This window comes from Phacochoerus africanus, chromosome 6, assembly GCF_016906955.1.
Source record: "Phacochoerus africanus isolate WHEZ1 chromosome 6, ROS_Pafr_v1, whole genome shotgun sequence".
Classification (NCBI taxonomy): domain Eukaryota; kingdom Metazoa; phylum Chordata; class Mammalia; order Artiodactyla; family Suidae; genus Phacochoerus; species Phacochoerus africanus.
In genome coordinates, this window is record NC_062549.1 from 93,110,409 (window position 1) to 93,134,256 (window position 23,848).

At 43.8% G+C, this 23,848-nt stretch overlaps 1 protein-coding gene across 2 annotated transcripts; it reads left to right on the forward strand.

The window, feature by feature from the left end:
• Positions 1 to 600: 600 nt before the first annotated feature.
• LOC125129506 (SLAM family member 9-like) lies at positions 601 to 22,860 on the forward strand. Of its 2 annotated transcripts, XM_047784260.1 has the most exons (8): positions 601 to 715; positions 6,764 to 7,138; positions 17,243 to 17,539; positions 18,884 to 19,003; positions 19,191 to 19,279; positions 19,531 to 20,065; positions 21,091 to 21,324; positions 22,758 to 22,860. In XM_047784260.1, exons 1-6 carry the CDS (start codon positions 643 to 645, stop codon positions 19,612 to 19,614), a joined length of 1,038 nt encoding a protein of 345 aa, XP_047640216.1. In that variant the 5' UTR covers positions 601 to 642; the 3' UTR covers positions 19,615 to 20,065; positions 21,091 to 21,324; positions 22,758 to 22,860. The 2 variants fall into 2 exon arrangements, with proteins under 2 accessions (XP_047640216.1, XP_047640214.1); XM_047784258.1 differs by lacking the exon at positions 22,758 to 22,860 and having other exon boundaries at positions 21,091 to 22,447.
• Positions 22,861 to 23,848: the final 988 nt, after the last annotated feature.

The following is a 23,848-nucleotide window of genomic DNA, read 5'->3' on the forward strand; positions in this document are numbered from 1 at the left end:
TGTAGGGAGCTCTGGTGACGGCCGGGAAGGCCATAAAGATGTCAGCAATATGAAAACACCAATGTTTGTGTTGGGAAAGAGTTTTGTTCTTTGCCCACAGCTTCTTACATTAGGCAACTGAGAAAGTATGTTGAAAATCAGAAAGAAAATGTGACTCATTAAATGGAATAGAGACAGAGGGAAGCCACCAAACCAAAGCAGGGCTTAGCCTCGACTTTTTGCAAAGTGGGGCTTGAGTGTCTGACCATAGGCTGGCATGGGTGAGCAGGGCTGATTGGGGCAGATGTGTTACCTGAGGCAAGCACAGAAGAGCACATGAGACCTCCAAGCTGGCTGTGACTTCATGGGGTGGGGGTGCACAACACTATATCAGGCACATCATGGAGTGAGATTGTGTATACATTCATTCTAAAATTATTTATTGACCAGGTACTCTATGTGCTGGGGATAAGATAAAAGAGCTCTCTCTAGACTGCAGGGCCGTCTCCCCAGAACGAATACGCTGGCGAGTGGTCAGCTAGAAACTAATTATTTAGCTCCTCCCTGAGGGTGGGAAGTTAGGGCTCAAGCTTTTCCTCTTCTCTTGCAGCTACCTCCATCATTGTTTCTTCTGCAGCTGAATAGGCTGGCAGGCAGCCTGAAATGGGGACCTGCTCAGAAGACCCCCACCCCTGCTGGGCATCCCGGCTCCTCGGACTCATCAGTCTCTTTCTCAGTGAGTGGCTCAGGCTCCTGGGGAGGGAAGGACATGGGACAGAGCCAACAAAGCAGGGCCCTGACCACTTTGAGGGCTGTTTAGGCTTTGACGTCTTTGGCGAACAAAAAGGGAGAACAATTCTGTTATGATTTTTCAAATGCAGTGCACTTGCTTTAGAGCCCCAGGGTGAAAGGAAAGAATAAAATGGCCTTTTGGTTGTGGGAAGGGTGAACCTTGAACTCGGACAACTTTGGCTGCAGTAAGGGAACATTTTCCAGGGAAGTAAGGCTGCTTCTGCTTCAATAATAGGGAATATGGGAGAACCTGGAGCTGCCTGGGGAGAAGGATGGAGACAAAGAAGCTAGCCTGTTGGGGCCGGAGGTGTGGGAACAAGGCTCCCCTGGTCTGGGTCCAGAGGGGACCTGATGGCCTCTGCAGCTGTCCTGTAGAGAGTAGAGCCAACGAGAATCCCAAGTCTGAGCTGGAGGAAGCAACTCTAATCCGGGCTCCTTGGGCTTTTCCCAAAGAGGGTGAACATGTACTCCCCACCTGGGTTTGGGGCTCAGCTCCTAGCAAATCACCATGAAGGAGAGAGTCCTTGAAGTCTCCGGTTTATCTCAAAAGAGCTTATGAATTTTGGATTCCACCTCAGTGTTAGTTTTCATTTTCAAGGTTAAAAATGTTAGCTTCAGGTAAAAATTCTCTAGGATGATGCCCTCTGTAGATGTAAAGCACAGTTTTAGAGCATAGCCCTGGAAACAATGGACCTGTCCATCAATTCGGAAATGGTTGAACAAGATGGGAAGTATCTATGCCATAGTGTATTACGATACCCTAAGAATAACCCCTCCAAAATGCACCAATTGGCTGGGAGTTATTTCTAATTTCCATAGGTCAGATGCATGAATTTCTCTTAGTAAAATGCAGAAAACTGTGTATAATAAAATCCTAATTTTTTAAAGGAAACAGTAGCATTTGATATTCAAAACATCTATACACCCATATGTTTATAAGAGTACAGGGGAAATGCAGAAAAAAAAATAACAGATTGCTAACAGCGACTAAAACAGAGAAAAGGTTTGAAGGTAAAGGAGAAAAAGTTAAAAGAACAAGTTTTTGGAGTTCTCGTCGTGACTCAGTGGTTAACGAACCTGACTAGTATCCATGAGGATGCAGGTTTGATCCCTGTCCTTGCTCAGCAGGTTAAGGATCCCGTGTTGTTGTGGCTGTGGTATAGGCCAGCAGCTGTAGCTCTGATTGGACCCTAGCCTGGGAACTTCCATATGCCATGGGTGCAGCCCTAAAAAGAGAGAAAGGGGGGAGGAGTCAGAGAGTGGGGAAGAGAGAGAGAGAAATGGTCTGAATTTCATTTTAGGAATGGGACTGTCTGCACCCAGAGAAGAAAAGTGACTTTCTCAAGGTCACACAGGATCTGGAGGAGTGAAAGTGGTTGCCCCCTTAATCCCAACCTCCTCGGTACTGAGTGAGATGGATACCTTCCAGTGGAGACTGGCCAGCCTGGGTGAACTGGAAGAGGCATCATTGGGAGGAATATCACTGCTAAATTGCTCTACATATCGGAGGCGGGGATGAGGGTGTTGATGCTGTGGGTGAAGAATTCGTCTTTATCATTCTTAAAATCTTTAACTCTTTCCTGGACACAAGTTTGGAAGGAGAAATGGGAAAGGAAGCCTGAGGATGGGCTCAGTTCACACTGTAAATTCCCACAGACATAGAAGCTGCTGATAGGGACAGTCCTTGTCCCATGGGACCCCCTCACCCTAGCAAGAACAGCATTGGTGAATGTGTCCCTACGTCTGCCGGCAGAACCTGGAGAAGAAAGAGTTCCTGCCACTATGGGCTCTAGACAGAGACTAGAATAAAGAGGAAACTGCACAAAGAAATATACTTGGGTTGATCGTGAGTTGAGAGGGAAGTACTGTTGGTTTCCTAGTGTGATGATGGGAAAGAGTCAGAAAATGGACAAAATTTTATGTTGATCATTGCATTTTTAATTTTATATTATTTAAATGTATTTTAAATCAGTTTGCTTACAACCACACCTTCCCCTGGCTTTATTCCTTCATCTCAAGGATTAGATCTTTTGTAGATCACAGCTCCTGCTGCCTCCCTTCTCTTTCTAAGTCTTCTTCCCTCTTCCTCCCAGTTGGACTTAGCAGCCCTTCTGGGTGGGTCCTCCCTGCAGCCTGAGGGCTGAGCCTCCTCTCCCCCTGGTCCCCTCTTCCCAGCAAGTGAAGGATGTGGCTGGGTTGCTCAGCTGGCCAAAGTCCCTGCCTCGTGAAATCCCACTGAGTGCTGGCTTCCTCTTTCCCAGGAGAGGCACAGTGGAGGGTGAGCCTCCAGTGGCTGCTCATATGCTGACAATACTGGGAGGGGGAGCTCCTGGGGAGGATGGGGCCGGGGTGGAGAGCTGATGGGCAGCTCCCGCAGGGGAGAAGCACTGTGCAGGGAGGGAGGGGCCCTGGCTCCAGGTCTGGCTCTGCCCTGTGTGACCCAGGCCAGGGTCACCCCTGGGGAGCTTCCTCCTCTGTGACAGGAAGGGTCTGGGCAGATCCCTTCAAGTGTTCCCCAGTTGTAATGTTCTGGAATTTGGTGCCTCCAACTAGACCGGACTCTCTTCGGGGACTCCAAAACCTCTGCTAGGTCCCTTCACCCTTTTCTGTCTTATTCCAGTATCCTGACACGGACTGATAGCTAGTGACCCTGCTTAGGGCACCTTCTGGCCATCATCTCCTTCCACATGTGGGTGGAAACGTGCCTGCAAACCACGCTCTGGAAAGCATGCTACAGCTGTTCCATTTAGAAGCAGCTAACTTAGTCTTCACCAGAGCTTTGCACATGTTCATTTAGCAGAAAATGCCAGCTTCTTCCCCCCTCTTTCCCAGGTGGTGACCCTTTCTTACCTCTCCTATTGGGAGTAACAAAAACATCATTTTGGTCACAGTTAGCCAGTGAAAATCCCTTAAGTATGTGCCACATTGGAGACTGAAATACTGTCCCCCAGTAAATCTTAAGGCACATTTCCCCCTGCTGGAACGAAGTTTTGTACTTTGAGGCCCAAATTAAATAAAGCACTTATGTGATGTCCTTTTTTGCACAGAAAATTATATATTTAAATGGTAGATTAACTTGGAATGCGATCTTGACTGGGGTATTAAAGAATACTTTTATTTTGCCTATAAATTAATGGAGGAACCAATAGTATACTACAACCAATTCAAAAGAAGAGTCAGACATACAGGTCATTAGCAATGCTAAAATGAATTTTAAAATAATGTCCTGTGTTTATTCGAGTTTCCAGCATTTGTCACTACATAAATAAAGGCCAGAAAGAAGACACATCAATAACAGTGCTTACCTTTGGGAAAAAGTGCACTTTTAACTCTTATTTGAAGCAACTTTGTAACCCATTGTTTTCAGTGTGCAAGTAAACTTTTCTAATTACAAACACATGGAGGTCAAACACTATGCTACTAAACAACCAATGAATCACTGAAGAAATCAAAGAGGAAATTTAAAATACCTAGAGACAAATGAAAATGAAAATAAACAATCCAAAACCTATGCAACTCAACAAGAGCAGTTCTAAGGGGGGGAGTATATAGTGATACAATCTTATCTCTGAACGAGAAAAAATCTCAAATAAACAACCTAACCTTATACCTAAAGCAGCTAGAGAAAGAAGAACAAGCAGAACCCAAAGTTAGTGGAAGGAAAGAAACTGTAAAGATCAGAGCAGAAATATAAAGATCAGAGCAGAAATAAATGAAATAGAAACTTAAAAAAGAGAGAGAGAAAGAAAAGAAAAGATCAAAGAAACCAAAAGCTGGTTCTTTGAAAAGATAAAATTGATAAACCCTTAGCCAGACTCATCAAGAGAAAAAGGAAGAGGGTCTAAATCAATACGATCAGACATGAAAAAGAAGTTACAACGGACACCGCAGAAATACAAAGGACCATAAGAGACTACCACAGTAACTATACGCTAATAAAATGGACAACCTAGAAGAAATGGACAAATTCTCAGAAAGGTACAATCTCCCGAGACGAGACTGAATCAGGAAGAAATAGAAAATATGAACATATCAATTACCAGCAATGAAACTGAATTAGTAATTTTTAAAACTCCCAGCAAACAAAAGTCCAGGACCAGATGGCTTCCCTCTGCCTACACCTTGACAGCAATGCACATCTGCTGTCACAGTCAGTATTTCAGAGCCCAGTGACAAAGGACACCTTAAATACCTCACCCTGGGCTGTGTCCCATCCTGTCTACCTTGGGACAGTCCCAAGCCCTGCATAGAAAGATCTTAAATTTTTCTATATATGAATACGAGCGTGACCTAGTCTCTGCTTCTAGTGAGAGCCAGGAATGGGTCTAAGTACGGCAGGAGGGAGGCAGTCTTGATAAGGAGAATTCAACAAACTAGACAGAGGTCTGTGGCCCTGAAAGGCGACAGCAAACCCAACCTGCAGGGAAAAAAAGCAGATTGTCCATTTTTCAGGATAATGTCATTCTGCAGCACATTCCTTCATCCCACTTTGTCCTATCTTGGTCCTCAGAAAGAACAGAAGGTATCATGAGGTATCCTAGAGCCTGTGTCTGAACGGGGAGGTTGGGCTCTGGAGGAAGTGGCCCTGAGGGCAACGTGCCCACTGGTCACAGCTCTGTAGGGAAGTGACTGAGCAGAAAGGCCCACTACAGCCTCTTGGGGACTGGTGCTCTGGCTGGGGAAGTTCTCTCTTGGTGGAGAGACAGCAGAGCTCACAAAATCATCACTTGCTCCCCACATATCCTAATCCCTGGCAGTTAGCCAGGACCTTGTGACCAGTGCTGACCAAAAGGATAAGCAGAGGCCATGCTTCTTCTGGGTAGATGCAGTGAAACCCCTGTGTGACTCTCCTGCCTCCCTTCCCTGCTGTGGGGCTGGGAGCCTGTGAGGACACTGTGGGTTCCATGGGTGCAGCTACAAGGTGTAGAGGCTCCACCATATGTGACAGGACCCTTCTCTCACCCTCTCATGGGACTTGTGGTGGGGGATGTAAACCCCCCTTGTTCTAAGACCTGAGATATAGTGACTGTTTGTTACACAGCACAGCCTAGCCTGCCCTGACTGACTACTACAATGCCTAGAAGGAGCAGGGAAGGAGAGCAGCCTTCATATTTGTATTAGGTATCTACTTCTGTGTGACCTGTCACCCCAAAACTTAGTGCCTTAAGCACCACCAAGTGTGGTCTCACAGTCTCTGTAGGTCAGCGTCCAGGGGTGGTTCAGCCAGGTCCCCTGGCTCAGGGTCTCCTAGACTGAAGTCAGAGTTTGGTTGGGGCTGCATCAGCTCAAAGGTCAACTGGGCAGGATCTGCTTCCAAGCTTACTTGTGTGATTGCTAATAGGAGGCAATTCCTGTGGCTATTGGACTGAGCACCCCAGTTCCTCCCTGGATGTTGGCCAGAAGCTCCCTCAATTCGTTGCCATATGGGCCTCTCCATAGGGCAGTTGACGAGACACGGCAGCTGGATTCCTCAGAGACAGCAAGAAAGAGAGTAAAGGAGAGAGAACATGTGTGTTTGAGAAAGAAGGAAGTCACAGTCTCCTATAAGCTAGTATCACTGAATAACATCCATCGTGTGGGCTGTGTTCCGTTCCTTAGAATCCAGTCACTAGGTGCAGCCCACACTCCAGGGGAGAGTATTGTGCAAAGATATGAATGGGGGGCAGGGGACCTCTGAAAGACACTTTAGAGGTTCCTCCTACAGTTGAGCATTCATATTGACAGAAACTCTGCTAGAGGCCTTTGATCACCTTTAATTTCACTGTCATTATCAGGCAAGTAAGAAACAACAGATTGGCAAGTTCAGTCCCTGTTCAAGGTTATATTCCACTAGAACCAGGACTTGATACCGGCAACCACTTCAAATTTATTATACTAGGCTGTCTGTCTAGATCAGTGGATTATATTTGATGGATTTCATTAGAAAGAGGTTTCTGTGGTTCTCATCTTTATCCTTGAGGAAATAACATATTTCCTGTTTCCAATGCCCTAGGCGTCTGCAGCAGTGGGACCAATAGTGGAGGTCCTGCTCCTGGAGTTCAGGATTCTGGAGCTCCTGATCTTCTGCAGGGGATCCGAGGAGGTTCTGTGCTGTTTCATGTGCTCAAGAAGCAAGACGCTGAGCTGGAGGAGGTTGCGTGGGGCTTTGGTCCTGGGTCAGAGTACAGAGTCCTGCTGCAAGTCCGTCCTGGGGAAGCTCCCACCTGGGTCAGCCTCCAGGACAGGTACCAGCAGAGGGTCCATGTGCCCAACATGACATCCCTGAAGATTGAGAACCTGACCACTGAGGACAGTGGGCTGTACCGGGCTCGAGGCAGCTTCACTGGAGGAGTAGAATTTACCCATGTTTTCCACCTCACTGTCTATGGTACGTGACCTCCCTCACCCCAGTTCCATGCTTTACTTCCTTTTGTGCTAGGAGGGGCACATAGGCCTCATTTTGCCGGATTTCCTTAAAACTCCAAAGTTCAGATTCTGTTTTCTCCCCTGATAATAAGGTATGTAAGTTAGCCACAAAAGGAATGTATAAATGAAATCCACAAGGAGAAAATCAATTCAGTGTTTTGGGAAAGGAAAATGGAAATTTGAGGAAAATGGGAATTTTTGTAATAACATTGTTCTTTCTAAAACTGGGTTACCTAATTTCTGTATTAGTTCTCTATCATTACAGTAACAAATTATCATAAACTCTGTGTCTTAAAACAACTCAAATCTATTATCTTACCATTTTGTAGGTCATACGTCAGACACAGTTCCTTCAGGGCCAAATCAGGTATTGGCAGGCAGTGCCTACCTGGCCGCTCCAGGGGAGACTCTATTTCTTGCCCTCTCTACATTCATGTTGCTGCCTGCACAGCTGGTATCCTCTCTTCCTCCATCTTTAAATTAGCAGCAGTGGGTCAAGGTCTTCTTACATTGCATCCCTCTTACTTGCTCTTGCTGAGTGCTTTTATTATGGGTCTGTCACAAATAAACCATATTCAGTGTTGTAGTTAACAATTACAGGGAGTTCCCATTGTGGTTCAGCAGTTAAAACCTGACTAGCATCCACGAGGATGTAGGTTCAACTCCTGGCCTCTATCAGTGGGTTAAAGATCTGGCATTGCCACCAGCTATGGTATAGGTCAAGGATGAGGCTTGGATCCTGCATTGCTGTGGCTGTGGCTGTGGCCAGCAGCTGAAGCTCTGATTTGACCCCTAGCCTGAGAACTTTCATATGCCACAGCTGCGACCCTAAAAGAAAAAAGAAAAAAAAAGCAATGGAACGAGGTTAAGAAGCCCTTGAAAATGTGGAGTTCTCAAAAAACATAGATATTAAACAATGGAATCTAGAAATTAAATCTAGATAGTAAACACTAAATGTTCATATCTATAAATGGTGGTGACAGAATCAAACAACTGAGGTGCTGTTAGGATGAAGCTAATATTATTTTTCAAAAAACCATTTTATTGAGGTATGATTGACATACAGAGAGCTATACATATTTAATGTATACAACTCAATGAATTTGGATATGAGTATACACTTGTGAAACCGTCATCATAACTTATGCCATAATCAAATTCATGTTTTCCAAAAGTTTACTCCCACCCTCTTTAATTTATTACTATTGTTGTTCTTTTATTTTGTTGGGTAACAGCAAAAAACATAAGATCTACTCTCTGCAAAATTATAAATTGTATAGTATTGTTAACTATAGGCACTAGGCCATGCAATAGAGCTCTAGAATTTACTCATACTGTATAACTGAAACCTTGCACCCTTTAACTAATACCTGCCTTTTCCCCCTCCCTCCAGACCCTGGCAAGAATCATCCTACATTTGCTTCTATAAGTTTGATTATTTTAGATTCATCATATAAGTGATATCATGTAGGATTTGTCCTTATCTCTCTAGCTTATTTTACTTAGCATAATGTCTGACTCATCCATGTTGTCAAAAAAGGCAGAATTTCTTTCTTTTTTTTTTTTTTTGGCTTTTGTCTTTTTTAGGGCCACACCTACAGCATATGGAGGTTCCCAGGCTAGGGGTCTAATCGGAGCTGCAGCTGCTGGCCTTTGCCACAGCCACAGCAATGCAGGATCCGAGCCAAGTCTGTGACCTACACCACAGCTCACGGCAATGCCTGATTCTTGACCAACTGAGAGAGGCCAGGGATCAAACCTGCAACCTCATAGATACTAGTCGAGTTCATTAACCACTGAGCCACCAAGGGAACTCCAGGATTTCCTTTTGTAAGGCTGAATAATATGCCAGTTTACCTACATTTCCATCAGCAATGTACAAGGGTCTCATTTTCTCCACATCATCAGCAGCACATATTTTTTTTCTTTTTTTGATAATAGCCTTTACAACAGGTGTAAGGTGATACTCACTGTGGTTTTGACTTGTATTTTCCTGGTGATTAATGATATTGAGCATTTTTTCAAATACCTGCTGGACATTTTTACATCTTGTGTTGACAAATGTCCATTCAATGCATATGTTCTTTTTTAATAGAATAATTTGGTTTCCTGCTCTTCAGTTGTATGAGTTCCTTGTGTATTTTGAATATTAACCATTTATCAGATATGTGGTTTGCAGATATTGTCTCCCATTCTGTAGATTGCCTTCCCATTCTGTTGATGTTTCTATTGCTGTGCAGAATCTTTTTAGTTTGCTATAATCCCATTGGTTTTGCTTTGTTGCCTATCCTTCCGGTATCATGTCCAAAAAATTACTGCCAATGTGATTGTCAAGATTTTTCCCTTTGTCTTTTTCTAGGAGTTTTACAGTGTCAAGTATTACTTGTAGTTGTTTGATCCATTTTGAGTTGATTTTGTGTATTGTATAATATGAGTCCATTTCATTCTTTTGCATGTGAACATTGTTTTCCCAATAGCATTTATTGAAAAGACTCTCCTCTCCCCATTGTGAATTCCTGGTGCTCTTGTCCAAATTCAGTTGACCATATATGCATGAGTTTATTTCTAGGCTCTTTATTATTTTCCATTAGTCTATGTGTATGTTTTTATCTCTGTAGCACACTGTCTTGATTTTATTTATAGCACTATACTATAGTTTGAAGTCAGGAAATGTGATGCCTCCAGTTTTATACCTCCTGTTCTAATTTACTTTGGCTATTTGGGGTCTTTTGTGGTTCCAAATGAATTTTAGGATTGTTTTCTTTCTATTTTTGCAAAATTCCATAAGTATTTTCAGACAGTTGCATAGAATCCAAAGACTGTTTTGGATACTATGGACATTTTAACAATATTAATTATTTGAATTTGTAAACATTTAATACCTTTCCATTTATTTCTGTGTTTTAAAATTTCCATCAATGTCTTATAGTTTTCAGTGTATAGATCTTTCATTTCTTGGTTAAGATTATTCCTAAGTATTTTATTCTTTTTGATTAAAATGTGAGTAGGAGTGTTTTCTTGATTTCCTTTTCAGATAGTTCATTGCTAATGTACAGAAATACAAGTGATTTTGTATATTGATTTTGTATCCTGCAATTTTACTGAATTCATTTCTTAGTTCTAAAAAGATTTTTGTTAAATCTTCAAGTTTTTCTACATAAAAGATCATGCCATTTGCAATTAAAGATAATTTCACTTTTTTTTTTTTTTGGTCTTTTTGCCATTTCTTGGGCTGCTCTCGCGGCATATGGAGGTTCCCAGGCTAGGGGTCTAATCGGAGCTGTAGCCACCGGCCTACGCCAGAGCCACAGCAACGCGGGATCCAAGCCGAATCTGCAGCCTACACCACAGCTCATGGCAACGCCAGATCCTTAACAAGGCCAGGGATGGAACCCGAAACCTCATGGTTCCTAGTCGGATTTGTTAACCACTGAGCCATGACGGGAACTCCAAATTTCACTTCTTCCTTTCCAATTAGGAATGCCTTTTATTTCTTTTTTCTTGCCAAATATCTGTGCCTAGAACTTCCAGTACTAAGTTGAATAAAAGTGTCGAGTGGGAGTTCCCGTCGTGGCGCAGTGGTTAACGAATCCAACTAGGAACCATGAGGTTGCGGGTTCGATCCCTGCCCTTGCTCAGTGGGTTAACGATCCGGCGTTGCCGTGAGCTATGGTGTAGGTCGCAGACGCGGCTCGGATCCCGCGTTGCTGTGGCTCTGGCGTAGGCCGGTGGCTACAGCTCCGATTAGACCCCTAGCCTGGGAACCTCCATATGCCGCGAGAGCAGCCCAAGAAATGGCAAAAAGACCAAAAAAAAAAAAATAGTTTCAAGTGGACACACTTGCCCTATCCCTAATTTTAATTTGAGAGGAAAAAACTTTCCATATTTCACTATGGAGTATAATGTTAGCTGTGGGCTTTCTATGTGACCTTTATTGTGTTAAGATAAGCACCTTCTATTCTTAATTTGTTGTGAGTTTTTATCATGAAAGACTATAGATTTTTTTTGTCATATGCCTTTCCTATATCTATTGAATGATCATGTGACTTTGCCCTTCATTCTGTCAGTGTGGTTATCACATTATTGATTTGCATACATTGAACCACATTGTATCTTTGGTTTAAATGCCACTTGGTCATGGTGTGTGATCCTTTTAATGTGTGGTATTGAATTCAGTTTGCTAGTATTTTGTTAAGGATTTTGCATTTATGTTCATCTGGGATATTGGCCTGTCACTTTGTGTGTGTGGTGTTTTAATCTGACTTTAGTATCAGAGTATGCCAACGTCATTAAATGGGTTTGATGGTGTCCCTCTTCTATTTTGGGAGGAGAATTAAGAAAGATTAGATTAGGAGTTCCCTCTGTAGCACAACAGGATTGGGGGCTTCTCTGCAGTGCCAGGATGAAGGTTCAATCACTGGCCCAGACCAGCAGGTTAAAGATCTGACATTGCTGCAGCTGTGGCTTAGGTCACAACTGCAACTCAGATCCGATCCCTGGCCCAAGAACTCCATGTGCTGTAGGGTGGCCAAAAATGAGGGGGAGGAGGGGAGGAAGAGTTTGATTAATTCTTCTTTAACTGTTCAATAGAACTCACCCATGACTCCAACTGACCCTGGGCTTTTCTTTATTGGGGGTTTTTAATTGATTCAATCCCTTTTCTATTTTTGCTCTGTTCAAACTTTCTATTTCTTCTTGATTCAGCCTTATTAGTTTTATGTTTCTAAGAATCTATCAATTTCTTTTGGAAGTATTGGACAATATTGGAAAATATCAAAATGGACAATTTGATGATGTATAATTGTTCGTATTAGTTTCTTATGATCCCTTTCATTTCAGTAGCATCAGTTATAATGTCTCATTTGCTGATTTTCTTTCTTTTTTCTTTTTTTCTTTTTTAAATTTTATTATAGTTGATTTACAATGTTCTGTCAATCTCTGCTGTACAGAAAAGTGACCCCTCATAAATATATACACATTCTTTTTCTCACATTATCTTCCCTTGTGTTCCATCACAAATGACTAGATATAGTTCCCTGTGCTACACAGCAGGATCTCATTACTTATCCAATCCAAATGCAATACTTTGCATCTACTAACCCCAAACTCCCAGTCCACCCAACTCCCTCCCCTTCCCCCTTGGCAACCAAAAGTCTGTTCTCCCTTCCATGAGTTTTGTTTCTTTTCTATAGATAGGTTCATTTGTGACATATGTATTAATCTTATTAAGAGCTTGTCAATTTGTTTATCTTTTCAACAAACAAACTCTTAGGTTCACTGAATTTTTTATTATCTTTCTACTCTTTTATTTTGTTCATTTCTGCCTAATCTTTATTGTTTTCTTCCTTCTGCTAGCTTTGGGCTTAATTTGTTCTTTGTCCCCTAGTTCTTTGAGGTGTAAATTTAGGTTTTTCATTTGAGATATTTCTTATTTTTTAATGTAAATGTTTATCACTATAACCTTTTCTCTTAGTACTTCTTTTACTGCCTTTCATAAGGCTTATTTTTTTTTCCTTTTCTTAGAAAAGAATGTGTATTCTGCTGCTGTTGGGTATAATAGTCTATATATGTTGGTTAGGTCCATTTGTTCTACAGTGTTGTTCAAGCCTGCTATTCTCTTGATATTCTATCTGAATGTTCTATCTATTACAGAAAACAAAGTATTCAGGTCTACTATCATTGTGTTGCTGTCTATTTCTTTTGTCTGTAGATGTTTTCTTTATATATTTATGTTCTACGATATTGGGTGCATAAATATTTATCACTGTTATATCTTCCTGTTAAATTGACCCTTTTATCATTATATAATGATCTTCTTTGTCTTTAGTTACAGTTTTTTTATTAAAGTCTATTTTGTCTAAGTATAGACTCCCTGCTCAGTTTTAGTTAGCATTTATTTGTATGAAATATATTTTCCATCTATTCATGTTTAGCCTATGTATGCCCTTAAATCTAAAGTGAATCTTTTGTAGACAGTATATAGTCAAATCTTGTTTTATTCATTCAGCCATTCCATGTCTGTTGTTTGGAAAAGTTAATCCATTTACATTTAAAATAAACTATTGATTGTAAGGACTTAGAATTGTAATTTTGTTATTTATTTTCTGACTGTTTTATAGTTCTTCTGTTCTTTTCTTCTTTCCTTTGTGATTTAAGATTTTTCTGTATTAATATGCTCTAAATTCCTTTTTCCTTTTTTTGGGGGGGTTATGAAATTTTAATGAGAAAAATATATAATACTCAAGGACACTGTGTTTGATGTGGCACTGGGCCAAGCGTTGGGGATACACAGAACAGAACCCGTGAACAAGAGATATGTAAACAATGGAAGCAAAGATATGCACAGTCACAGAATGAAAAACTGGTGCCTGGAATGGCTTTAAGTCTTGGTTTCCTCATCAGTCATCAGTGTGTTGGGGATCCCACAACTGGTGGGAAATAGACATCCAGACTCTGGACACTACAGGGTCCAACATATCCACCTCCAAACAGCACATGGTGCATCTTCCCCAGAAATTCTCATCATGCTCATATGCCTGAATTGGCTCTTTGGGCACATCAACCAGATGCAAGGTGTCAGCTACCTCCAGAAGCACTGCCTACTCTACTTTGGGTATTGTCCATGCCACAAAGTCAAAGTTGAACTCCACAGAGCTGATGCAGACCTCAGTGACTTGGAGGCATAGGGAGAAGCCACGGGTCCCCACCCCAACTGCACAAGCAAGCTCAGCGGGTTGTGGATGAGCAACTTTATGTCACCAAGACAGGCTCTCACCAACCCAGAACCCATCTTTTTATTTTGTGTATCTTTTTTTTTTTTGTCTTTTGTTGTTGTTGTTGCTGCTATTTCTTGGGCCGCTCCTGCGGCATATGGAGGTTCCCAGGCTAGGGGTCGAATCGGAGCTGTAGCCACCGACCTACGCCAGAGCCACAGCAACGTGGGATCCGAGCCGCATCTGCAGCCTACACCACAGCTCACGGCAACGCCGGATCGTTAACCCACTGAGCAAGGGCAGGGACCGAACCCGCAACCTCATGGTTCCTAGTTGGATTCGTTAACCACTGCGCCACAACGGGAACTCCATATTTTGTGTATCTTTTTAAGTATATTCTTTGTGGTTACCATGAGGCTTACATAAAATATCTTATAGTCACAACAGTCCATTTTAAACAAACAATTTAATTTCAATCACATACACAAACTCTACCCTTTTACTTCTACCCCCACACCTATGCTACCATTTCACATCTTATATCTTTTATATTTTGTACCCATTAACATGTTTCTATTATAGTTATTCTTTTTTTTTTTTTGTCTTTTTGTCTTTTAGGGCCACATCTGTGGCATATGGAGGTTCCCAGGCTAGGAGTCCAATCAGAGCTATAGCTGCCAGCCTACACCACAGCCACAGCACCGCAGGATCTGAGCCATGTCTGTGACCTACACCACAGGTCATGGCAACACCAGATCCTTAACCCATTAAGCAAGGCCAGGAATTGAACCCACGTCCTCATGGATGCTAGTCGAGTTCACTAACCATTGAGCCACAACAGGAACTCCTCTATTATAGTTATTCTTAACCCCTTTGTTTTTTAAATTTTCTGTTAAGGTTAAAGGTAATTTATGCACCAAATTACAGTAATATTATTATAATAGCTCATATTGCATTTGTCTGTGTTGCCAGTGAGATTTATACTTTCATTTGACTTTGTGTATTTTTAGCATCTTTTCATTTCAACATGAAGACCTCGCTTTAGCATTTCTTCTAAGACAGATTTAGTGATGAAAAACTAAATCTGACTAGGAACCATGAGTTTACGTGTTCAATCCCTGGCCTCACTCATTGGGTTAAGGGTCTGGCTTTGCCATGAACTGTAGTGTAGGTCTCAGACACAGCTCAGATCCGATGTTGCTGTGGCTGTGGTATAGGCCGACAGCTGTAACTCCAGTTGAACCCCTAGCCTGGGAACCTCCATATGCTGCGGGTGTGGACCTAAAAGAAAAAAAAAATCTCATATTGCTCCAACTTTCATTTAGTTCTCTGTGTTCTAGCTCACTAAGCTTTGTTAGGCATTTTGTAGATCTCAATTTCTTTGACGTTGGTTACTGCAGCTTTATTTTTTCCTTTCCTGTTGTCATGTTTCCCTGATTCTTCATGCTCCTTGTAGGCTTGCATTGATGTCTGTGCATTTGAATAAGCAGTTACCTTCCAGTCTTGAAGGACCAGCTTTGGGAGAAAAATACATGCACCTGAAACCGCAGGAAGATTTGAGGCTTCAGCTGCAGGGGAATGTGGGTTGCTGACTGCAGGGTTGCATTGGTCACCATCAGTGGGGATATGTGAGACATGATCTGCAGGGACATGTGTCCCAGGTTCTTTGAGTCCCTGCCGCATATCTATGTTCTAAGCTACCCACAGACCACCCAGCCATACTGATTTCCTCACTGTTCTGGATGCAGCAAGACAGAAGCAGACACCCAGGCAGTGCCCCCCGATTCTGCAGAAGCTGGACGTTAACTTCATCCTCTATTTCCCCTGTGGGAAAAGCCACAGGCTAGGGGTATATAAATCTTTCAATCTTAGTCCTGCTGGCATGGAGTTAAGGTGATGAGGTAAATTGAAACTTCTCTTCTTACTATTACCCTGTGGCTGATCTAGAATTTTGTGGTCCACTAGCCTGCTAGAACCTTCCAACTGGGTTCAAGTGCTCTCATAAAGCCATTTCTGTCTGTGTGTAGTTGTTAAATCACAAAGCCTGCTGTCTTCTTGGCATCACTGCCTTCTTTCACTTTTTAGGATGCTTGTGATTACATTTTGCTCATCCAGATATTCAGAATCTCTGATTAGCAACCTTAATTCTATCTGCTGCCTTAACTCTCCTTTTCCTATAGAGTAACATAGTCACAGGCTCCAAGAATTAGGACATGAACATCTTTGAGAGACCGTTATTCTCCATCACAATTTTGAAATCCAAGTGTAGTTAATTCTCCCAAACCCTGTCTTCTCACTCTGAACCAACTCATTACCAGTCTCATTCAGAAAAGACACTACAAATCCAATTCTTAAAGGCCACATATATATGGGAGGAAGTTTACACTGCATCACTTATTAAGGAACCCACTTAGTGAATTCTCTTTCTCTAAAGTCCCTCTTTGCATAGGGAAACATCCTTCTATGGAGAAAGTGGCTCTTAGGTCCTCAAGTGATTCCTAAGGCCAGCTTGTAAATCTGTTACTTCACTTCCTGTCTATACCACAAATTGACTGGTATGTTCTAACCACACTTGAAGTTGTCATTCTTAGATGCTACCATTACATCTCCCACAAATATCTCCACTTTTGGAAGCATGGGATGTTTCTCTGGCCTCCCAGAGGTGACCAGATATGATTCCAGATATAAGGGCTGTGTTGTCTCAGGCTTAATCTCAGCAGGAGACACAGGGCAAGGGCCATGGACCAGAACAAGCCTTTCTACCCCAAGCTTCCTCCTAAGTGTTTTCTGGGGAAAATTCCAATTTTGAGAAGATGGAATCCAGATTGTATTTTCTTATGGACGATTTTTTTTTTTTTTTTTTTTGCTCTTTAGGGCCACATCCATGGCATGTGGAAGTTCCCAGGCTAGGGATCAAATGGGAGCTACAGCTGCCAGCCTACACCACAGCCACAGCAACGAGAAATTTGAGCCGCATCTGTGACCTACACTGCGTCTCACAGCAACGTCGGATCCCCGAGCCACTGTGCAAAGCCAGGAATCAAATCTGCATCCTCATGGATACTAGTCAGATTCGTTCCTGCTGCACCATCATGGGAACTCCCTCTTAAGGATGATTTTTAAGGCTTGTTAAATCTATTGAAATCACTTAGGGCTTAACCCAGTGTTTCCCTTCCTTGTCTTTTGCTGAATAATTAGCTTTAGGAAAATTGTATTTTAAATATAAAATGCACCCTCTTTCCTTATAAGGCTTTCTTATAAACCTGGGCTTCATTGAAGTCATGGGTACTAAACTGCGATATAATATTCTCCATACATCTGAAGTTCCATTCTTCTACTGTTTCCTACCCCAGAGCCTGTACCCAGTCCTGAGATTCTGGCTGGGCCACGATCCATCACACCAGGCTGGTGCAATGTCACCCTGGAGTGTGGGCCCAGAGGAGTCACAAAGGACCTGAATGTGACCTGGAAGAGGGAGTACATCCCTGAGGAGCTGGAGCAGACAGGGACACTGGGACCTGCCTCAAACTCCCACACCCTGGCTGTGAGGCTGCCCCTGAGTCAGCCCTACTCCAGTATCACCTGCGTGGTCAGCAACCAGATGGACCAGAAAACTGCTACTGTAGGTCTTGGGGAAGTCTGTGCCCGTGGTGAGTGCAACCTACCAGAGGGGAGGGCACTTTTAGAGCTCAGATAGTACTGGGGTCTAAGAGCTCAGGGTTTTCTTTCTGCCCTTTTATTAGCACTACATTCCACCTGGTCACTCTATACAGGAGACTGAGACGTAAGTTCAACTTATTTTGCTTTTGAATGTCTCTCACATCCATGATCTACTCTAACCCCCTTTCCCTGGCTAGCCTTCCAATACTTCTCCCTCCTCCCATTCAGTGTTCATTGTGCATTCAGCATGGTCTTTTGGAAACTAATCATACTGGGTCTTTTGTGCCTTTTCCTCAAGTCTGACCTCCACAACTTCCTGCAGGATTCAGGGCTCAGACATTCCTCTGCCCACATTTCTGGTCTCACATACTCAACACTGAATTGCTTGCTTATAGTTTCCAGAACTTGTCCTGCTAGTACAAGCTTTTATGCCTCTGGACATGCTGTTGCCGCTACCATCAGCCCTTCTTCACTCAGTGTCCTTGACTTAACTGTCTTATTCTTTATAGAGGATTTTCTTCAGTCACTTCAGATCTGTGGGCATGTGAACACACACTCACACATGGCTCTGCCCTAAGAAGGGGACCATGATTGGTTTAAAATCTGCCGTTGCTCTCCTGAAATTTTAATACTTTCTCTTTTTTTGTCTTTTTTTTTTTTTTTTTGCCTTTTCTATGGCCGCTTCCACAGCATATGGAGGATCCCAGGCTAGGGGTCTAATCGGAGCTGTAGCCACTGGCCTACGCCTCAGCCACAGCAACGCGGGATCTGAGCCACGTCTGCAACCTACACCACAGCTCATGGCAACGCCAGATCCTTAACCCACTGAACAAGGGCAGGGATCGAACCCGAAACCTCATGGTTCCTAGTCGGATTCGTTAACCACTGAGCCACGACGGGAAATCCGACACGGCCATTTCCTGATTGCGGTGCTCCTCCCTCCTGGAATACTATGCCCATCCAGAGTATCTGGTAAACCCTTACTCATCCCTCAAAGTCAGTTTAAGCATCACCCCTTTGCCAGGCCCTCCCTGAAGACCTCTGGGCAAGGGGCAAACCTCTAGTTCACTGCAATCCCACTGGCTGGCAGACTTTAGTATTTTCTCAGTCTTCCCTTTGAGTGGCCACATCTTGTTCATCTCAGTATTCCTGACACCAAGCAGGAGCTCAGGATATGGTTGAATGAACCTGCCATACTCTTCCCTCTTCAGCTTCTGAACCAGATACTTTCAGACCTCTCAACCTGCTCAACCTCTCTATCTTCCCTTGGCAATGGGCATGTCCGATTCTCTCTTGACCTTAACTCATTTGCTGTCTATGTGTAAGAAAAACAGGTTCTCAAGGACTGCCCATTGCTGGCTGCCTAGGAGCCATTGTGGTTCTGCTGCTGATCCTGGGATCTGGACTGTGTTTTTGGAAGAAATGTGGAAAGAAGAAGATAGAGATGAGAAGAGGCAGGTTGCACTTTTCCTCCCATACCCGGATACCACTTTTTCCTCACTGGACTCTTGACATCCTTTCTCCTGCATTTTTCTACCTGGGGAATGTCCCCATAGAGGGCGGGTGTGGCCATATGGTTTAGTGGGGGAGGGTACAGATGTCCATAGTCCAGATTCAAGCTCCACTCTGCCCATCACTCAGGTGCAGGATCACCAGAGGACCAAAAAGATGATGACAGCATCCAGTATGTGGAGCTGAACCAGCAGGAATCTGAAGAGGGCGTGTACATGGTAAGACTTGGAAGCTGTGCTCACTTAGGCCTGGGTTTGTCAAATTCAGTCCTTGCTGTTTCTGTCCTTACTGCCTCTTTAACTCTTTCTGGACAACCAAAAATAGTAACTAAGAAAGTTTTTATCTGAAGCCAAAGTAGTACTGGGCACTTGGGGGAAATTCATAAGCATTGCATGTCGGCAGCATTGGTTCTATGCTGGTCCTTCTAGGGTTCCTGCTGTTTCAGGAACACTTTGTCTTGCATTTACAGGGTGTCAGTGAACAACATTCAGGGCCTCTCACTACTATCTACAGTGAAGTCTGTAAGCCAGGCCATGCTATGAAGATAATTTAATTGGAGGAAACAGAAGAATCGGCGCTCCTAGGAGTTTGATCCCTGCAGACACCTGCCTCTTCCAGCTCTGGTCCAGCTCCAGCTGCCTTTGGTCTGGTTTACCCTGATGCTCGCGGCTGACTCTGGGAATATGTAGCCCTATCACTTCCTCTAGCACCTCCTTAAGCTCTTTTCCCTCTCAGGATCCTCACACCTGCAAATTGAGTGCCTCTTCTCTGTCCTGACCCCTCTTCTCCTGAAGCTTCCCAAAGAGGACCTTCCTGACTGTGCATGTGTTGACCCCTACAGCCTCTGCCGCGTGGCTGGTGTGTGTCTTTCTGAGAACACAAGCCCAGGCATGGGGACTATGTGGAAGTTTTGTCCACACCACAGAGAAGGTAATTATTAACGAAGAAAGTTATTAACTGCTGCTGGATGCTGAGTCAGGAGTCCATGGAGGCAGCATGGGCAGGTGAGAGCCCATAAAGGGACTGGCCCAAGGATTCTTTTACAGCTTGTGTAAGGCAAAGGATGGGTGTGGGGCCATGTGCGTGCTTGTGTTGGGAAGAGAATCTAGTGCACATTATGCACCTTCTTCCTGGACCCCAGTATTAACCTAGCCTTCGGCCTCAGCCTTGGCCCATGGGCCCAAAACCCACCTTTACAGTGGGGAGAGAGGAGTTCCCATTGTGGCGCAACAGAAGAAATCTGACTAGGAACCATGAGGTCAAGAGTTCCATCCCTGGCCTCACTCACTGGGTTAAGGACCTGGTGTTGCCGTGCTGTGGGTAAGTTGCAGACGCAGCTCAGATCCTCTGTTGCTGTGGCTGTGGCATAGGCCGGCAACTGTAGCTCTGATTCAGCCACTAGCCTGGGAACCTCCATGTGCCATGGGCATGGCCCTAAAAAGCAAAAAAATTAAAAAATAAAAAAAAAAGTGGGAAGAGGAATTTGTACTATTTCAGGCCCTTCTGAGCCTTATGTTTCTCAGAGAATAACCCCAAAACCCCAAAGTTGGGAGTCGTGTTCCTATGAAAACAGCCTCAGCCCTTCCCTGTGTGGAATAGTGGTACTTAGTCATCATAATGGAAGTGTAATATCCCCCCACCCCCTCCCTTTGATGAAGCTTCCATGGGATGGGAAGGGGTGAAGTTTGTGGGATGGTCTGAACCAGCCCTCTCAAGGCTTGTTTATTGACCTTCTCCCCGCCTCCAGCCCTGCTGGTCTCAGATTCTAGGTCAGCCTCTTCTTTCCTCTCTCACATCCCTCTACCTGGCATGATGGTTTTCATTCCCTGTTCCTTGTTCCCGTTGCTGTCTGTTGGAATCCCACCATCCTGCCCAAAGCCCCCTTCCAAACCACGTGTTCCATGGAACCTATCTGGTTCCTAAAGGTTTAGAAATGGTCTCTCCCAATTCTGACCTTTTCTAATACCTTAACCATGAGTAAGGTACCTGCTACAGTCTTCCCTGGACTGGTCATGAGTCTTCCCTGCAGGACTCACCCGGGGCTCCCTCTGGAGGATGCTGGGGCTGTATGAAGCCAATGCCAAGAGGACAAGCACCACCCCCTATAAAAGGTCTGGACAACACTTCTTCCCAACTCCTGAGGGACTCGCAGACTGAAACCCAGAGCATAGAGACTTCTGAAGGTCTTTCTGGTGGTGAGTCCACATGGGAGCAAAAATGGACATGATGACCTCCAGTGACCTGCCTGGCCCAGAGGGCTGAGGTGAGGACTTCCCCACCCCACCACCAGCCTCACACTGACGTTTCAGCTGCACCACAAGGTGGGGGAGATCTTCCCCTCCCTGAGCGTCCTCAGGTCCTGGAAGCCCCTGCTTCCTGCCTTGGGTCACAGATCTTGGGTCACAAGTGGGTTTAATCTAGGACCATGAGCTGCTATGGCTTGTCTGATGACCCAGATTCCTGGGTCAGTTGGTTTCCTTCCTTGCTCAGTTCCACTTGGCCAACTCATGTCTGCCTTCAGACTGTCTAAACATGGTCCGGGCCAAGGGCATGGACATTATGAAGCAACGCTAGAAGCCTCCTGGATGATAGATGGGTGAGAGTGGAGGTGGACGAATCTATAATAGGACTCCATTCCTGGTTTCCAGTCCCTCAGGTGGAGCAAAGAACTGAGGGAGAGATAGGCACCATGGCCTCATAGACTTCCCAGGTAACTGGTCATGGCTGTGCCTTAATGCCAATATGCCCAAGAGCATTATAAGATGTGACCATCCAGTAGCCAGTCCCACCTCACCACAATCAGAAAAAAAATAAAATAAAATGAAGGGACCTGGGTTTTCTGAACCTATAACAAACTAAGTTTTGTCCCAGGCACTTTGGAAATATTATTCTTCTAATTTGTACAAGGACCTTCTAGAGTTAGTATTATTATTCCCCCTTTTGCAGAACAGAAAACTAACATCCTAAACTAGTTGGTGGCAGAGCAAAGTCTTCATCCAACAAAGGTCATACCTTACCCTTCACCATTTAGTCACTGACGGCCTTGGAATCCTAGTGTATTCAGATGGGATTATCCTCCATTTGTTCCTCTCCCAAGGATAGTAGGCTCTGACTGAGGTGTCTCAGTATTTCCGTTGATATGGAGCAGATGGTGGTTCAAAAGGAACTACTCCTTAAATAGACAGTGGGGCCTTGGTGGGTGAGACATAGAATGAGAGACCTTGACTTTTGATGCAGATGAGACATTCCAAGAGGAGATGTTTCCCCCTCTTGGGTCTTTGTCCAAGGCCTTCTTTTCCATGTAAGATGGTTGTATGTGTCATCACCATCTTCAATCCAGTGTTATTTGCAGTGTTATTCATAAAATCATTTAACATTCAACAGGCTTTCCATGAGTCTTTCATTTAGACCTTAAACAATTCTGTGAGCAGAGATCCCTATTACACAGATGAAGAGATAAAATCTAGAGATGGGAAGTACTCCCAAGGCTTTCTCCTGGGTGTAGATAGTGGAGGCATGATTTGGACCACAGAGGATCATAACTTCATTCAATTTTTGACTCCTTCTTCTCCCTCATCCCAGATACCTAAGCAATCACCATGTGCAATTGAGCTAATCTTCATTAAGCTTCTTGTATTCCATCCTCCTCTTATTTTTTTATCCCTATTGTCTACCTAAAATATCTACTGCTTACAGGACATCTTCACTTGGATGTCTAACATGTCTTAATTTGAACTTCTTGGAGTTCCTGATGTGGCGCTTCGGAAACGAATCCGACTAGGAACCATGGGGTTGCGGGTTCCATCCCTGGCCTTGCTCAGTGGGTTAAGGATCCAGCGTTGCCGTGAGCTGTGGTGCAGGTTGCAGACGTGGCTCAGGTCCCGCATTGCTGTTGCTGTGGTGTAAGCCAGCAGCTGTAGCTCTGATTAGACCCCTAGCCTGGGAACCTCCATATGCTGCAGGTGTGGCCCTGGAAATAAAATAAAATAAAATAAAATAATAAATAAATAAATAAATAAATAAATAAATAAATAAATAAATAAATTTGAACTTCTTAACATGCTTCCCATACACTCAATAAATGTTACCTCTATTCTTGTTCTAGTTCTGGCTACTAAACCTTGGTGTCATCCTTGATTTCATTTTTTTTTCCACACCCCATACTTTCTCAGCAAATGCTGATTATTTTTTCATTTCATATGTATATACACATACATATACATAACATAATTACCTGTCTCTTTCTATTTGACCCACTATGACCATCACCTCTCAGCTGGGCTACTGCAATAGTCTCAATCTCCCTGCTCCTGTTCTTGGTCTCTTAAAGAACCATTCACAAAATAGCATCAAGACTGATCCTTTCTTCTGGCATTGCCATGAGCTGTGGTGTAGGTTGCAGGTGCGGCTCGGATCCCACGTTGCTGTGGCTATGGTGTAGGCCAGCAGCTACAGCTCTGATTCAACCCCTAGCCTGGGAACCTCCATATGCCGAGGGTGTGGCCCTAAAAAGGGACGGGGGGAGAAAAAGAAAACCTGATCCTTTCAAATGTAAGTTTCACGTTATTGCTCCTTAGCTGAGTACTCTTCCTTCACTTCCACTTTTTCTGAAAAGCCCTGCACCATCTGACCTCATTTCTCATACTCCTTCTTTCCTTTAATCCACCCTAAGACACTTGGCTTCTTTTTTATCCCTTTAACACAACAGGCATGCTCCTGTCTCCGAGCTTTGCTTCTGTATGGAATTTTCTTCTTCCAGGTGTCTTATTCCCTCACGTCCTTCAGGT

What these genes read in the sequence shown, in the direction of transcription:
- LOC125129506 (XM_047784260.1), top strand. Translation starts at nt 643, where the DNA reads ATGGGGACCTGCTCAGAAGACCCCCACCCCTGCTGGGCATCCCGGCTC. An exon ending in ACTCATCAGTCTCTTTCTCA is followed by an intron (nt 716 to 6,763) that starts GTGAGTGGCTCA and finishes CCAATGCCCTAG; the next exon opens with GCGTCTGCAGCAGTGGGACC. An exon ending in CTGAAGAGGGCGTGTACATG is followed by an intron (nt 19,280 to 19,530) that starts GTAAGACTTGGA and finishes TTGCATTTACAG; the next exon opens with GGTGTCAGTGAACAACATTC.